This window comes from Acartia tonsa, chromosome 1 (genome assembly GCF_053477335.1).
Source record: "Acartia tonsa isolate MP-2025a chromosome 1, ASM5347733v1, whole genome shotgun sequence".
In the NCBI taxonomy this organism is placed as follows: domain Eukaryota; kingdom Metazoa; phylum Arthropoda; class Copepoda; order Calanoida; family Acartiidae; genus Acartia; species Acartia tonsa.
Window position 1 is genome coordinate 58905728 of NC_137260.1, and position 17625 is coordinate 58923352.

General features: G+C 34.6%; 2 protein-coding genes and 1 long non-coding RNA gene across 5 annotated transcripts; all 3 read left to right on the plus strand.

Moving 5' to 3' along the window:
* Window positions 1-1995: 1995 nt before the first annotated feature.
* On the plus strand, window positions 1996-8550 carry LOC145324910 (uncharacterized). Its single transcript, XM_080167665.1, has 9 exons — window positions 1996-2116; window positions 2570-2643; window positions 3010-3148; window positions 3693-3884; window positions 4250-4695; window positions 4939-5096; window positions 5636-6383; window positions 7023-7129; window positions 7943-8550. The coding sequence occupies exons 1-9, from the start codon at window positions 2036-2038 to the stop codon at window positions 8080-8082; spliced, it is 2085 nt and encodes a 694-aa protein (XP_080023791.1). The 5' UTR covers window positions 1996-2035; the 3' UTR covers window positions 8083-8550.
* LOC145324937 (uncharacterized) lies at window positions 8548-9472 on the plus strand. The gene is made up of 2 exons (XR_013881360.1): window positions 8548-8671; window positions 9175-9472. It is a non-coding gene; the product is annotated as an uncharacterized LOC145324937 (long non-coding RNA).
* Window positions 9471-17438, plus strand: mh (DNA-dependent metalloprotease SPRTN). 3 transcript variants are annotated; one of them, XM_080167633.1, is made up of 11 exons: window positions 9471-9576; window positions 10435-10563; window positions 12295-12377; window positions 12641-12805; window positions 13124-13211; window positions 13526-13685; window positions 14526-14862; window positions 15193-15282; window positions 15492-16106; window positions 16699-16892; window positions 17271-17438. In XM_080167633.1, exons 1-11 carry the CDS (start codon window positions 9479-9481, stop codon window positions 17406-17408), a joined length of 2097 nt encoding a protein of 698 aa, XP_080023759.1. In that variant the 5' UTR covers window positions 9471-9478; the 3' UTR covers window positions 17409-17438. The 3 variants fall into 3 exon arrangements, with proteins under 3 accessions (XP_080023759.1, XP_080023769.1, XP_080023779.1); XM_080167643.1 differs by having other exon boundaries at window positions 15193-15276; XM_080167653.1 differs by lacking the exon at window positions 15193-15282.
* Window positions 17439-17625: the final 187 nt, after the last annotated feature.

Here is a 17625-nt window from a genome sequence, read left to right on the forward strand (position 1 = left end):
GTGTCAAATAATTCCAAATCGCCTAATTCGGTGAGAAATGTGAATTTATGATTTACTTTAATAAAATAGATTTTTTTTAATTTGGCGGTGGAAAACAGCGGCGAACGGCAGAGGCGGTGTAAAAATAAATATATTGTAAATATTTTGTATTTAGAATATCACCCAACACTGGTGTAACAAGATACATGCTGGATTATGGATCTGATGGGAAGATAAAGTCAGCTGAATGTATCAGCATGTATAATAAAGATCATCTGGAGGGAATGGACATTCTTAACCCTCTTCTATATGGAATATAAATCATTATATTCAGTTGCAAAATTTGTATTGAAATATTTAATTTATTTAATATTAACTCTTATTTTCAAATACACTAGGTACACATAATAGATTTAATTTAAAAAATATTTAATTTATTTTACTTTAAATATTTGATTTAAAAAAATAAAAGATAATTTTGTTAATTAGGCATTATTTTGTGAAACAAACTTTGTATTAAATTTATTCTGTGATTATTTGTTTTTAAGCTGTTTAATATATATTAAATATGATATGATATCCTTATAAAAGATACAGTTCTATGTATTGTTGTTTAAAAATTTGATGGTTGTAAACTTGTAAAGATGTTAACCTACTGTAAGTTATTATAGCCGTCTCATTATAGTTACTGGCTTATGTTAGTTTTGTTGCTTGTACAGAAGTTTCCTAAATTTTACATATTTCTCCCCCTCACATCCCCCCCCCCCCCCTCCCACAAACTTTAATATTATATACAGACGCCTTACTTCTATATAGTGCTGGGCCGGATATCCGGCTGTTTTCTTATGCCGGATATCCAGTGTCCGACTGGATATTGAAAATGGCTCGATATCCGGCAAACTACCGGCTATCTGGCAATATAAATCATCCCGATATCCGGTATCCGGATAGTTTCAATATCTGGTATCCGGCTGGATATATTTAAAATTGCCGGATACCCGGCCAAACCTTACTTCTATACACACAGGGTGCGGCACATAAATCCGGAAAAATTCTAATTTTTAAACAAATGAACATAAAATCGTCAATTTTAAAGATTTTATTGAATTTTAAAAACTGGGAAGCAAAATAGGTTTATGACTAGTAGATTATTCAACAAAATCGCCGCCAGCCTCAATCACCGCCTCTACCGGCCTCCTCAACCGCCGGCAGGTTCAGGTCAAAATGTACCTGTCCAAGCTGGCGTAGTTCTCATTGATAGTGGCAATGAGGGAGGTCTTTGTGGTATGGGCACGTCTATTGGTGTATGCTTCAAAAGTAGCCCCAGGCCCAAAAGTCCATTGAATTAAGATCGGGCTGCTTGGAGGCCACATTTCCTTAGGAACATGAGTAACCGCCAAATTGACAAAATCCATGTTTTTGCTCTCATTTGGGCTAGGATTTAGCTACAGTGGACTTTAAGTACTCAAAATGCGTGTCTCAATGAGCTTAAGACACACAAAAAAAATTTGGGTCAAATTTCCAACTCCTTCCCTGTCGGGCCCTATTGTTTGTGATTTCTTAAAGCTCAAAATCTTGAAAAATCGACCTCATTTCGGCTAGTATTAAGCTAAAATTGATTTAAACACGGCAAAATGTGTGTCTCAATAAGCCTAAGACACTCACAAAATTTGGGGTCAAGATTCCAACTCCTTCCCTGTCGAACTCTACGTTTTGTGATTTTGCGCATTAAACCACCGGCGCATTTGGAATCTGCCTTGTTGAACATATGCGCGGCCAGCTCGGTGTACACGTCCATCTTCGTCCAAAGATTTTTTTGTGCTAAAAGGTCATTACCTAAGCTTTCTATAGTGGGGTCAAACGTCCTGATTGGTCAAGTAGTTTTGACGCTATGGCCGTTTAAAAAATGTCCGGATTTATGTGCCGCACCCTGTATGTTTAAATGTATCTTCTACTTTTCATTTAACCTAATCAAATTATGATTTAATAGATTCATTACATTATTGCATAATATTTCAGATTATCATTATTCAGATCTCTAGAGAATTGAATAAAAATGGATAATAATGGATCAGGTGCAGCAGAGCGCCAAGCGGTCAAAGTGTCATGGAATAATTTTTCTTCCAATTTACGCCAGGTATAAAACAAATTATGGCGTAGCAGGTAGATTTTTAACGGATATGAATGAAGAAAATCATCTGGTCTAAACCATTTGTTATATTATTAAAATTGCTAGGTATTAAGAATAGAATATTTGAAAGGCAATGGATTTTAGACTTAACAAAAAGTTGTAGAAAAATTATTTTCTTCATGTGCCATATCTCCTTTCCTAGTTCTAGCTTGTTTTGCAGAACTTTGGGATGGATAACTAGGGATAGCAATCCACCAAGTTTTTATTCGGATGCTTACAAAAATTCGCCAAAATAAAGCGGATTAATCTGCGGATTCTAGGAGTTTCGTATTCGGATTACGATCTCAATGCATAACACATTTGTCTAAAAGGTGATTGTTATTATTATTGACAAATAGTTTTTTAGTATAGGTATTCTTTGGTGTTAAAAGCAATTTATAAATGTTACTAATATTTCAGTCTGCTGAGGTGTTCAGAAACAGGTTTACAGATGTTATTCTGGCTGCTGAGAATAAACAAATAGAAACTCACAGGTGAAATGATCTGATATCATTGATAGACATCATGATAACATCACAGAAATATAGATCTATTTGACTTCATAGCCAGCATTCTTATTAATCTTCTTAGGGGGGGGGGGGGGGTATGCAACCATCTCGTAATCAATGTATAAATGGCACTTAGAATTCAAATTTTGATCTGAAATTTTGCATCAGTAATCCTTGGTAGTTCTAATTTTCCTAAATCAAACAAAAAGTTGAAAAAGTAACGGCTCAGCCGTTTTTTGGCTATTTTTAAGGCAAATCTGTCATAAATTACGTAGGAATCAACTTTTAAAATGAGTAAAATGATTCAATATTTTTCATGAAATGTACCTATAACATTTAATACTTTTGCAGGTTTATTCTGGCGTCGGGCAGCGAGTTTTTCCGCAAGATTTTGGACAATGAGCCTATGAACACCAAGAAATATATTTATCTGTTTGGAATCAGATATGATGACCTCATCTCTTTCCTAGATTTTATGTATACAGGAGAGGTAAGAAATTATTTTAATACCTACCTAGTAAACCTACTTTTTATGCCTTTTCAAAAAAATTGTTCCTAGTGCTTTTAGCCTTTTTTAAGCAAGCTTTTGAGGGTTAATAAAAGTTTTATTAGTGAATTTAACTCACTTATACACAAATCTCATTTGGTGAAACTATAATAAACCCAGGCCTAGCTATTCTAACAATCAATTCTACAAAAAATCACGAAACCTTTGTAAGTAAGAATCTTGTTTTTTCATGACTGAAGAGGGTTGGTTAAGAAGGTATGGAAAAGGGGAAGGGGGTTGTGGGGAAATTTTCCTTTAGAATTGTTTGTCAGAATATCATTTCCTTTTCCCTGAATAAACCTAATGTTCTTATTTCATCTGACATACAAGTTATGGTCTAAATTTTTCTTAACTTTATTTATTATGAATATAACAAACTAATAGAATGCGACTATTCTGTACTTTTACAAAATTGATTAGAAGGGATTATTAATTAACTTTTTCGCTTAAGAAAGGGATAAAAAACATTTACATGTATCTATTTTAGGTTATAATAGAAGAAGCTCGCCTCAATAATTTTATATTAGCTGCCAAGCAGCTGGAAATTAAGGGTCTCGTCAATGACTACACTCCAACACAATCACCTACCAAAGAAAAGGATGATGATGTCGGGGTAAAAGATATTGAAGTACCTCCTAAACAAGTTGAAAAATCGGTGGCTCAAGATAATAATCAAAAGGTACGTTGGTAAACATTTTCCAGTGAAAAGTTTAAAGGGATAGCTTAGTTGCATCATGTGCATTTCAGAAAAATGATTTCAAGCATAATTTCAAGTAAAACACTTGATTAGTTGTTATGCTGTTTTTTGTGCAAAAATGCCAGCTGAGCTATAGGTATAAATTTTATATATCAAAAGAAGACAGTTTTCAAGTCTTGATATTTTTTAAACCACATGGTAAAAAATCGAAATTCTTTCTAATATAGGTATTCCCAATTTTTTTTTTTATCATTGAACAGGAAAGAATATTCAGCTCACTAAACGCAAGTTTAAATGCATTTCGTTTAACTCCCCCTTTTCAAATTATAAATTACCTTTTTGATTAGGAAAAAGAGGGCAAGACGCAAGAAAATGAAACAGAAAATGATAATAGTGCGAAAGACGTGACTGAACCAACAGAAGAAGAAGCAGGCAATAAGAACAAAGAAACTTTGGAAGAAGATTCTAATACCGATTCTTGTCTGAATGCTAAATGTTGCCATAATGATCACGACTACTTGGCCATTCCTGGTGGGGGGCCTGTACAGTGCAGGAATGAGTCATGCCAGGTTAACCAACAGAGATCTAGGTCAGGAAGAACAAATTCAGGGAATACTTCAGAAGAAACCTTATCCGCTCATGAATCTACGGATGCTGTGCTTAATGATTCTTCAAATCTTAATGCTGATGATGAAATTGATGAAGAAGTTGCTGCGGCTGCCCAAGTGTCGTCTGAAAATGTTGAAAAGGAGAGAAATATGGTTGAAATTCCTCTGGATTGCTTGAATATTGAGTAAGATTTAAATTTACTTTAAAAATAGGTTAGATCTGTACGACCAATCGTCCGTCAATTTAGGAGAACTTTACCAAAAAAAGTCTACCCCTCCTAACATAGTGGAAAAAACTATTTTGTAGGTTTTGCATTTGATTTAAGATATAGGAAGTCAAGATATTTGGAACTTATTCATTTCCAACAAGATTTACTGCTTATTTTGTGACTATAATTTTCCTTTTATTTTAATATTTTCTGTTTTAGTATTGAGAGAGGTATTAAAAGATCAAATTCTGCCCTTGAAATGGATGAATATGAAAGAGAATCTCCTTTCCAGCCATTTGTAAGACTGACAAGACTTGATGTGGATAATATTTCACAGGATATTGTTGAACAAGAACAAAATATTCGTCTCAGTCCAGGTATCATTTTTTCCCTCTCATTATGTAAAGAAATTGAAATATGTTCTTATGGAGCTCAGCAATGATAACTACCTAGACAATCTAAAAAATTTAACAATAGGTAATAAAGCCTGTAGAAAATCTATAGACACTTTTACATGCATAATAATACCAATGATAATACACGGACGGACTTACCATTGATGCAGAATTAGAGTAAAACTCTAGAGGGAGGGGGGGGGGGGAGGGGTAAATAACTAGCTGTATTTCTTTTTCCAATGACCTTGTGTCCATTCTCAATTGGGCGTTGGAAAATCAACCAATGGTGTCAGAAATATTAACACAGCTAATTAGCAGAAAACAATTAGCAGGCGAAAAAGGTCATTGGATAGGGAGTAGGGGGGGGGGGGGGGAGTTATCTGTTGTATATTATACATCTATACTATAGATCTGTTGATGCAGAAAAGCTGCAATATTTAAAAAGCATTTTATTATAAATAATTGTGTTTTTTATTGTTCGTTGATTTGAATGCTTGTATAACATTTTTTAATTATTACAGTTAAGGGTAAAGCAACAAGACAAAGAAACAAATCTAAAGAAAACAAAACATCAGATTCTTTGTCTGGTATCAATAACCCTGAGACAGCAAGCAGGACAAAAAGACAAAGAAAGTCAAGTCCTGGCACTCTACAAGAACCAACCGATCCAACCCCCGAGAAGTCAGTAAAAGTGACTCCATCTAAGAGACAACCAAGAAAACCAATGGGAAGACGGAGTAAATCATTACCCAAAAGAAACATGGAAGCATATTCCGCTGCCCTTGCCCAAGAGATTAATAATGATAATGATAATGCATTAAATCTTCAGATGGAAGATTCTCCAGAAAAAGAAAAAGAGGTTGAAGTAACTCCACCAAATAATGAAAAGCGAGCTAAAAGAAGCTCTAATAAGATAACACCAAAGAGAACTGTGAGACCTCTAATTTTGAGAAAGTCTGGGAGGAAATCTCAAGAGCCAAAACAGTCGCAGCAAGAAAAAACCTCAAATGCCTCCAGAAACGTAGAAAAAGAAAATGACGAAAATGTAAACATAGAGAAGGATAATGTCCGAGAAAGGACTGTTAAGAAAACATCATTTAGTCTGAAACAAGTGGCTCAACTAGGCACATCTAGCAAGCCTACTAAGGTTAAATCTTCCCTAAACATTACAGAACAAATAAGAAGGATACAAAAAAGACCAGCGTCTCTTGGTGGATCAGTGGAAGGATCAAAGAGTCAAGGAATTACAAAAACTAAAGATAGATTAACAGGAATGTGTACAATTTAATTTGAGCTGTTTTTTTTATAATTAAAGGGTACTAAGACCAAGTGAAATTAATCACCTTCCAGAAGCGATGTTAGACATTTTTTTGGCGAATTATACAAACTTTCTGATAAATTCAGTTAAATGAACGATAAAAGAGTTTTATAAAGCATCATGATTATAAATCATCAAATGATTAAACACAAAAGCAAACTTTTATGGCATATGTCATATATTAAGCAAATGGGATGATAATTTGTAATCTTTAAATAGTGTTATAAATGTACTTATGCCTTTTACAGCATTCAAGCATATTTTTGTTGTGATATTTTAATACACTTTGAACCCAACAAAACATTTGATACTATTTGGAAAAAAAAGTTCTTATATTTCCTTTTTTTCGTTGATATAACCATATTTGACACAAATATATAGTGAATTCACCAAAAATGTTTAAGATTACTGCTGGAAGTGGCTAAATATCACTCGCATTTGTTCGTGCATAGTCCCCCAAAGGGGTTGTTTATATAATATACAAGTTTTCGTGATCTTTAGATTCAAATTAACCGACAGATATTCTTATATACACTAGGTAATCTTCTATAAAAATTCATCCCTTTATAAAAGTGTACATATTGATCACTAGTTGAAACAATCAACGTGCCAAGTACAAGAATTGACCTAAATACCATTATGAGCAAAGAACAAATTGAAAAATATGAAACTTTGAAACAAAATCAAAGAATAGCAAGTAAGTTTATATTTTATTAATGATATTGAAAACAAAACAAAAATGTGTGGGGGGGGGGGGGTATTAAACACCCCCTAAAACACTAGCCTCACAGAAGGAAAGTGCAAAAATACGATTACAAACTCCACCCCCCCCCCCCCCCCCCCCTCTTGTGTCTCATAATTGGAAGCTTACATTAAAACAAAAGCAACGTTGAAAAGTATCCTTACAATAAGAGTGTTTTTCAATCACGTAAAAGTAATGGTTTGTTCAGTGTGTTATAATTTCTCAAAACTAAAGTAAACTTTTTTTATTTAAACAACGACCGTAGCCTATGTGCTTTGCTGGGGAGATGGTGTTTTAATTTCGGTCTCATTTTCGTCATTACTAAAGACGTTTGATGTTCTACTATATGTTTTGTCAGTTTTCGATATTATACCTTGCAAGAGTAGAGGTAATGACTCACCAAGAACCAAGATTTATATAAAAAAAAATGTTACCAATTAAATGGTTGTTTAAATAAAGGAGCCTTTGGAAATTTTTAAAAATTATAGCATTTTATTTTATCAATCACTCCTCGAGATAGTAATCAATCTATAACATTAATCGATATAAAATTACCTGGATTTAGCACCATATTTTCGCATACTCTGATGAAATGGTCCTTCCAGATGGCTAATGTAACAATACCCCCCCATCCGCCCCTTTTACCACATTACCTTCCCTTCTACTGACCAAAAAATGAGAACTAAAGCAACAACTCTAATTAATGATAAAATTTTCCCTGTAATAATATCCACATATATTATATCCATTATAATATATTATATTTAGACATTGTGAATGTACTGCTACAATTTCGTCCAACCCAGGAGAGAAAGCACCAGTGCTCCATGTGTCCTGAAACCTTCACCAACAAAGACCTGGCCTGGCTACATGTCGCGGATGAGCATGTTGTCAACAATATTAAGTAGAATCAGATATTGAAACCCCATACATATTTATATTTAAGTTTGGAATTATATGCAAATTAAATTGTAATTCTGGATGAATGATTTGGGATATTTTGGTTCAATTTTCTAAACGGATTTGTATTAAAATCCCTGTATAAATTTTGTATTAGGTAGGACTGGAATAAGTCTGAAAAAAGCCATAAAGATATTTATTAAATTAAGTGGGTCATAAATAAGTTTTGAAATTATCATTCAATAGAAGAAATAGGGCATTTGAGAAAAGATATTGTGTTTAAAGTTTATAAATGTTACTGTTAAAAATTAATATTCGAAAACATTTCTTGTATATAAAAATCTACCAGCTTATAAATTTTTTTTGAATGTTTTAGCATTTTGTGTTTTTTAAGCATGTACCTAACATATTTTACTTTAGATCATTATTTGATTTATTTTTACTTTAAACCCAAATTAAATATGTATAATTTCAGATTTAAGATAATGTCTTTGCTGAAGACTGCTTTGAAAAGTCGTATGATGTGGGGAATGACTGCTCTGTTGGTTGGAACCCAGGGCGCCTGGATATACTGCCAGTATGCATTCGGCTGGGTTGGTAAGAGATAATTTCATTAATTTCTGGAAAAGCTTATTTGTAAAATATAGAATCTTATCTGTTTAAAGTTTGTTTTATCTAACTTTCTTTTCAAATTTGCTTTATTTCTTTTAACCCATGATGGGGAACTAACCCTGCAGGTCTACACAGTACCCAATATAACTTAACCTAACTTGACCTAAAGTAATAAACAAGAAAAAGAAAAAATACAACACCCACCTTGTTTCAAGGGGGAGGTAGGTTGTGCTAAAATTCCGTAAAGGTGTGAGTTTTAAGGCTTAAAAACAGCAGTAGAACGATAATATTCACTAAATATGTGTATTCATTATTGAAAAAACTATAGACAAAAATATTTAGTGTTCTACTACTGTTTTTAAGTCTTAAACTCACACCTTTACGGAATACTAGCACAACCTACCACCCCCTTTAATTTAATGTAGGGGGAGGGTTTTCTATGCTCGACTAGACACTATGAGGGCAACCACCGATAATCAAATATTTAGATGATGAACACCCCTTGGTGTGGACAAGATTAGGCAGAGCTGCTAAACATGCCTTGACTGGCAAAGCTGAAGGATATCCAGAAGAGCAACCAAATAGAAAGTCAGCCATTCAGAAACTTACACCTGAAGAAACAAAATAAGAAAATCAGGGAAACCAAAGGAGAAAATGAAAGTGTGAATTATTATAATTACTCACACACTGCTGCTTAGAAACCATTTTATTGTATGTTTTTGTTTGCATTGTAGATATTGTTTTAGAGAGTTTTTAAATAATCATTATATCTAAATAAATTTTCAGGTGAAAATGTCGGAATCTGACCTGGCACTCGCCAGGTTGCTCCAGGATCAATTTGATCAGGAGGCCAATTCGGAGATTGTATCTTTTCTTCCTGAAGAATATAGGTATCGTGGGTTTCTTCGAGTTCATATAATTATACTTTTTAGGTGCGAAGCTACTCTATAATTCACGTCGTCTGTCCATCAGTCCGTAACGCTATGTGGAAAATGTGATTTTCTCGACTATTGAAGACATGTGAAACTTTCAGTGAAGATTCCTATGACATATTCGTATATTTTGTCTGTCTGTCGGTTATGTTTCAATAGATCTAAACCTTGGTTTAAAAAGTTTCATGATTTTTTTTCTGACATGACAACTAAACTTCTCTTTTATAGCTCACTTTGTCTGTTTGTTTATTCCATGATTTTTAGTGCTTCCTCTTTATCCCCTTAATAGTTATGAAAATCATGCATCAAAATTTAAGAAAAGACATATTTATCTAAGAGAGATAAGACAATGGGCTGTTTACTACACTATTCCCCAAAGTTTTAGTAACGTTTTCTTATTCGTTGCCTAAACAACTTTGGGGATTTTAGTGAATTTTGATTGGTTGATTCAATAACTTGAGTGTTTAAACGTTTCTTTCACTAATTTTAATGTACAGAAGGAGTTAAGGGGGGGGGGCAGGTTACGGCTGGACCTAAAAATAGCAAAAAAATGGCTAAACGGCTGAGCCGCCAGCTGTTAGCCGTTACTTTTCAACTTTTTGTTCGATTTAGGGAAAATAGACCTACCAAGGCCAGGATTACTCAGGCAAAATTTCAGATCAAAATTCGAATTCTAAGTGCCATTTACACATTGATTACGAGATGGTTAAAGGTTTCATCATTGGGAATGTATATCAATTTATCGGCTGTTGTCTTATCCCTTTAGATTCCTGGATTTATCGTATTTTGTCTCATACCTGTGCGTGCTTTGTTTAGGAGTCCTGAGAAAAAGGCTGGAAAACTGAGTGTTGTATCAGATGAATGGGAAACTATAGACCCCACCCCAGATCTGCACGCCTTGTTCATAGAATTTAATCAAACTTTCTTCTGGGGTAAATTACTAAGGTAAGTCTATTTAGTTTGTGCTATAAGGAAGACTGATGGTTTAGGCTATTTTTTCAGATTTCCTGGTAATAGGGTAAGGGGGGGGGGGGGGGAATTTCGGTTATTTTTTCGGTTTTTTTTGAAAAAGGTTTTTATTTTTTCCCTTAGTTTTCTCTAATCATTTAATTTGTTTTCTATTCTATCAGGGTTTCGGATCCGGATCTGGATCCGGATCCGGATCCACAAGGATCCGCATATTTTTGGGTCCAAGGATCCGGATCCGCAAAAAAATGCGGATCCGGATCCTCGGACTCAAAAAAATGCGGAAAAAGTGGAAAAATCTACCTAAATTTATATAAAATCTCAGACATTCTCTTGATGAGAGCCAATCTTTAAGGTTTAGGGTCAGACTTGAAAATTAAAAGTAATTTTGACTTCGAATTAAAGAATAAATATTTTTGAAAAATTTGGAGATTTTATTTTTATTTTCAAGGATCCGGATCCGGATCCGCACTGACCCAATTTGGAGGATCCGGATCCGGATCCGCAAAAAATCAATGCGGATCCGAAACCCTGTATTCTATCTATGATTCTACCTTTTCCTTTCGAAGCAAAGCCTATTAAATAGTGTAAACCAAAAATGAAAATTTCTTTAGGATCATATTATTGAAAATATTGGAATGATAATTTTTTTGTTAGGTTTATATCATTTTATTTTTAATAGTGATGGGAATCCGGATCCGGAATCCGAATCCGGAATCCGCCCAATTTTCGGCCAATTTTGGAATCCGAATCCGGATCCGGAATCCGTTTTTTATAGCGGATTCCGGATTCTAAATTGGTAGGCTAAAATTACCGGGTTTTTTCTTACAACTCCCTCTGTTTGAAGGCAAAGATCAAAAAAAAATTTCTACATAACAAATTTTAATAATTACTACTGTGATGTAAATGTTTTAGTTATGCTGGAAGTCAACACTTTAAACAAATCAAGGCTTCAACCAAGTAACATAGTGATAAATTAACGAAAAAAGCTATCCCTCTGTGACGGACGGCCTTTTAAAATACTGCTAGAATCCGGAATCCGAATCCGGAATCCGCCAAAAAATAAGAATTCGGAATCCGCAAGAATCCGTCACTTTTTTTGACGGATTCCTTCAGAATCCGGAATCCGAATCCGGCCCAAAAATTCGACAGATTCCCATCCCTAATTTTTAAATTAAAAAAGTTGTTAATTTACTTTTCCGAACTTCATTATTTTCAGCGTTGCGGAGCCGTTTGATTTTGGTGCGGCTCCGGCTCCGCGGAGCCGCCTGTGATTATGGCGGCTCCGACCTAAAATCAAGAAAAACTCGACATATTTTTTTGTTCCCACGTCTATTTTTAACTTTTGATGGTTATAAAAGTTCAATTTTTGATAAAAATAGACTTGAAAAGCTTAAAAGGGGCATTTGCACATGACAAAACAGAGTTACCAAATTATAATTTATTTAAAATCTCTTTGTTTATCTAGTCCGGAGCCGTTTTTTAATGAAAATTACGACTCCGGCTCCAGCAAAATATGGCTGCTCCGGCTCCGCAACACTGCTTTTATTCTTATTTCTCTAAAGGCTAATACATATTTGTTTGTTATACAAATGCTTATTGAAGAAAGTCGTAGGAAGCAAGTTATGGATGTTACATATGTATGTATGTATCTATCTATCTATCTATCTATCTATCTATTTATCTATCTATCTATCTATTAATATTTAGTTGTGAAGTTCGATGGTCTCCCCGCATGACACAGTGCGCCGGTATTTGCAGATATTTTCCCAGAGAAAGATTTTGTACTATAGGTAAGCATTTGCAATTTGTATAACAAAACTTGTTTTGGCTTACTATATCAAAAATATTCGCACTAAATAATTTAAAAGTTTTATGGCGACTAAAAAATAAGATTTTAGAAATAATAATTACAAGATTCTAAAAAAATTATATTTCATATTCTGCCTTTGGTAACTGGTATTTTACACTAGCGTCTACGCCCTAAGGAGCCTTTCGGATACAGACAGTTAGACAGACATCCTGTTACTTAAGGATTATAGAGTTTATTTTTCAGGTATATCCATACCACTGTTAAAACTACGTCCTCGCAAGGATCTAGTTGAGACCCTGCTACACGAGATGATCCACGCGTACCTGTTTGTCACTGACAACAATGATAACCATGACGGTCATGGACCAGAGTTTCATAAACATATGTATAGGATTAATAAAGCTACAGGTAATAAATTATTATTTTACCTTCAGGGTGGAATTCTCATTCGATTTTTAAGTGATCATCTAGAGAATTCAGAGCAATTTCCCCTTTACCATAACAACTATTGTCCAACAGACAACCAACCCTATGATTGCAAGACCTTTGGCTGAGACGTCCTAACTGTGCATGGTAATGAGTTGCGCCTGTTGATAGGCAAATGCATTCACACTAGGGGTAGGAAGGGAAGGAAGTGGGTCGTGGGAAAATTTTCACTTGTATTGTTTGTCAGAATCCTGGTCCCTTGTTCCTGGAAAACGACAAAATAATACTTTTACAATCTAGGCGCTAATATTTCTGTTTATCACACCTTCCACGATGAAGTAGCTTTGTACAAACAACATTGGTGGAGATGCAGTGGATCCTGTACAAAGTAAGATATTTTTTCTAGTAGCGAAGCTCTTCCATAATTAGGGTTGGCCATTACGCCCTCCATCTGTCCGTAAGTAACAGACAGCTTTTATCATTTGGGCATGTTTCCTGTAAGTGTTATGTAGCCAACAATATCTACTATCAAGTTTTTATAATGTAAATATATCCTTCAACAGAAATCTATAACAAGATGCTATTATTATAACTAAAATCAAACTTATACTTGTAGATAATCGCATGAGCACTATTTTGAATACTATTTGTATTTTTCTGTATATAATAAAGCTTTCAAAGCCTAAGTGGTAAACATTTTAGAAGACCGCCGTTCTTTGGTATAGTGAAGCGGTCAATGAACCGTGCCCCAGGCCCTAGCGACAGATGGTGGAAAGAACATGAAAATTCGTGTGGCGGAACTTTCAATAAAATCAAAGAGCCTGAAGGCTATGGAAAGAAAAAGGGAAAGGAGAATAAGAAGGTAAGTTATATAGCCCAGGGCTCTAAAGGGACAAGACAGTTGCTGATAAATTGATGTACATCCCCAATGATGATACACAAAATTAGTGGTTGAAACGTTTGAACACTCGCCTTAATTACCAACCAATAAAAATTCACTGTTGTCCCCAAAGTTGTTAAGCCAAAGAATAAGAAATCGTTAATAGAGGACTTTTGGGACTAGTGTAATAAACAGCCCATTGCCCCCCTCTCTCTCTCTCACTTAAAATTGCCTAGGATATGTAAAAGATGGGATAAACCACTAAGTTCTTATTTTGGTGTATCTTGATTAATAATGTGCATGATTTAATATAAATATGGTCAGGTGCCCTTCAGACAACCAACTATTTGATTGCATGACCTTTGTCTGGCAGTGCTAATTATTTGTGCATTGTAATGAGGTGGACCAAGACATTCTTGCTACTTATTTATGGCGCGCACCTGACAAAGCAGCAGTAGGAACATTTATGATTAGATACTACTACCCAAAAGTAAACTTTTATCCCAAATAACCTAGGCATAGTCTTACAGTAATACCTTTTGCACACCTTTTACGCAAAAGTGGCTAAAAATCCCCCCCCCCCCCACACTCCTTTACTTGGATGTTGTACCAGATTTTCATGTACTCAATTAAAGTGCTACTCCCAACTGGCTAAAATAACAATAACTCCCCCTTATCCATCCACTTTACCACATTGCTATCTACTCTTACTGTATCATCGAACTGACCAATAAATGAGGTCCATATTAACAACCTAAATTGACGACAAATTTCCCCCCGTCCATATATATTATATATCCACATATTTTATATCCATTTTAGGATCAAGTGAAGCCATCCGGGTCCAAGGACATCAGATCTTTTATCCAATCCGGAAGCGGCAGCAGCTCACAAAACAATAATACCAACAAGGGAAAATCAGATCCAAATCAGGGGACCATGACAAAATCCGGGAAAGGAAAACCGCCAACTGCAATACCCGGCACCAACAAATGGCATGGAAAAACAAGTCCTGCTAAAAGAAAACGGGATGACACATCTGGAAATATGTTGAATACAAATAAAGTGAACAAGACTGGAGGTTCGAGTCCTGTCAAGGGGAAAGGTGGTGGGAGAGGAAATATTTTTGGATTTGGAGGCACTAGCTTTAGTAGCTCAGGTTAGTAACAATAATATTTTAAAGATAGCGCAGCAATAATATACGTCCAAGAGGGGAGGAAGGTGGTTCAAGGGGTGTTAACTCTTACTTTGAAACCCATTATTTTACCAACTCGAATAAAAAAAAAACATAATTAATCCTAAAAAAAGCTATCTGTCGCGGACGGAAAGACGGACCGACCATAATTATAGAAAAGCTTCGCGTTTAAAAATTGCAACTATTTTACCTACAGTTTACTGAATTACTTTACTCCTTTATAAGTGATTTCTTGAAACATCATCAAACCGTAAAGCTTCGCAGCTGTTTGATGAATCACGGTTCATGTTTTAGGAAAAGTTGGAGGTTCGAGTCCTGTAAAAGGCAAGGGCGGGGGACGCGGAAATATTTTTGGTTTTGGTGGAACTAGTTTTAGTGGTTCAGGTATTTGTGCATTTTAAGAGACATTCTTAAAAATCAAATAAAAGTCAAAGGAAGGAATAAGATGACCAGTGTGTTTAAAGATACACAGTTCGTTTGTTCTTTCTGCTATTAGTATTATTCTATTTTTTTTGCTTATTTTAGTACATTTGTAGGTAAAATCGGTTCTAAAACTAATTACAATTTTCAAACTTATAACCCTGTAATTTAAGGTTCAAGTTCTCCTACAAAACCTTCTGGTAATAGTGGGGGTTCATTTATCGGCAGACCTGGTGATAAATCCCGTGATCCTGCCAGCAACATGCCTATGGTGATGCCAGCCACCATACCAACCATTGCTGGCAGCAGTCAAGGTGTCAGTCTAGGCGGGGGGTCAACCCAAAATGATACGTTGTCCGCCAGAGAAAGAGCAAGATTAAAGTGGGCATCCACTAATTTTTCTAGTTCTAGTCAAAGTAGTATTCAAATTAACAGTGATAAACATGATAAAGTCACCAAGTCAAAAGTTCCAATAGTTGAAAATACCACAAAGGATACAAATGTTGAAAAAAGCAATTGTCCTGTTTGTAGCAAGCTTATCGATATTTCAAAAATAAATGAACATTTAGATATTTGTTTGACATCATCAGCTGATTCTAACAGTCCTAGAAAAGACAATACTAAAACAAACAATTCACCAAATAAATCTGCTAATTGTGATAAAGTTATAGATGTGGATGGCCTAGATGACCAGTTTAATGATTCTGATAATGATTTACTGTCTCAAGCCCTAGATGATGCCGAGTCTTCCATTAATGATTTTCTTAATTCACCAGAACATAAGAAAGGTATAATTTTATTTCTATCAATTTAAATATTAACTTTTTACAATTAGTAACTTTACCTAGGTATTATATAAGTAATCGAAAACTACATATCAAACAAAAGTTTTGTAGATTACCAGAGCTGGATCTTTAAATCATTTCAATGGTGCGCTAAATCACCCGCGCAGAATTTCAGCCAATCACAGCGGTGAATTTTCCAGCTCTGGGTTGGCAGGAAAAGTCCAGGGCAGTTAAAACTTCATAGTTTTGACCGGTTATAACCACCAATAAAAGTCAACAAAAATCCTTAACAAAAGTCCACCTTGAAAAAAAATGCTATTTTCGCCTCCAAAAAGGACCTAAATCACTACTTTTTCGTAATAAACTTCTTATTTTTTATCAAAATGCCTGTAAACACTGTAAACCCGAATTGTGCCAACCCTGTAGATTAAACAACTAGTTTTACAACCTATTTAGATTTAACAAAAGTCCCCAAAGTTTTCAAGCCAACGATTTAGAGAAAGTATCAGTAGGTATTTAAAACTTTGGGGACTAGTATTTATAGTCCCATGTAATGTCTTCCTCTGTGGAATAGATAAATATTCAAATATTTTAGGCAAAAAATCTACCAAAAGAAAAGAAAATTCTTCCAACTCAAACACTACTACCAGTAACGTTATAAGTATCGAGTCCTCTGGGGACGAATTTGAAAGTGATGACGAGCCATTTGTGATGAAAAAAGATGCAAATGATGACAATGAACCACTGATCAAGAAGAGACATATTGATATTAATGACTCATTAAATCAGGTTTGCTAAAATTCAGTTAATTTTAACATTTTTATAACATTGATTTGTTAAAATATTTGATAATTTAATATTGCTCATAGTAGCCTGGGATCTAAAGGGATACGACTATGGTCGATAAATTAACGTACATCCCCAATGATGATAAACAAAGTTACCCCTTCTCTATATTAAAATTAATTGTTGAAACGTTTGAACACTTAAGTTAATGAATCATTCAACCAATCAAAATTCACTGAAGTCCTTAAAGTAGTTTAGCCAACGAATAAGAAAACGTTATCATAAAAATTTGGGGGACTAGTGTAATAAACAGCATTGTCCCCTCTCTCTCGGCATAGCAGCGGAGCTTCTTTATAGATAGTTAATAAAATGATTATTCAGGACGATATGGATATGATGGCTGCCCTGTCTGACCAACACCAGTATTCCAACGAGGAGTTTGCATGTCCTGCTTGTACCAAACTTGTCCCAAGCAAAAGTATTAATACACATCTGGACGCATGCCTCAGTGGCTCATAAAGTAATAATCATGAAATAAGTTAAACAATTTAGAAAATTACCTAGATATTATTTGAAATCCAAATCTTCTTAAAAATATTTATTTTTGTGCCAAACTTTTGTGATTATTTCCGTAGAATCTCTGTTTTTGACTCGCAATTTGGACTTTTAAAATTTTGATACATTTATATATTTTTACATCTGTGATAAGTACATTAATAAATTCTGTAAAAATTAA

Bases quoted from the DNA above. Each gene is read 5' to 3' on its own strand.
- LOC145324910 (XM_080167665.1), top strand. From the start codon at position 2,036: ATGGATAATAATGGATCAGGTGCAGCAGAGCGCCAAGCGGTCAAAGTG. The intron at 2,117-2,569 runs GTATAAAACAAA...CTAATATTTCAG, and splicing joins TTTCTTCCAATTTACGCCAG to TCTGCTGAGGTGTTCAGAAA. The intron at 5,097-5,635 runs GTATCATTTTTT...TAATTATTACAG, and splicing joins AAATATTCGTCTCAGTCCAG to TTAAGGGTAAAGCAACAAGA.
- mh (XM_080167633.1), top strand. From the start codon at position 9,479: ATGTCGGAATCTGACCTGGCACTCGCCAGGTTGCTCCAGGATCAATTT. The intron at 10,564-12,294 runs GTAAGTCTATTT...ATTAATATTTAG, and splicing joins TTCTGGGGTAAATTACTAAG to TTGTGAAGTTCGATGGTCTC. The intron at 16,893-17,270 runs GTTTGCTAAAAT...ATGATTATTCAG, and splicing joins TTAATGACTCATTAAATCAG to GACGATATGGATATGATGGC.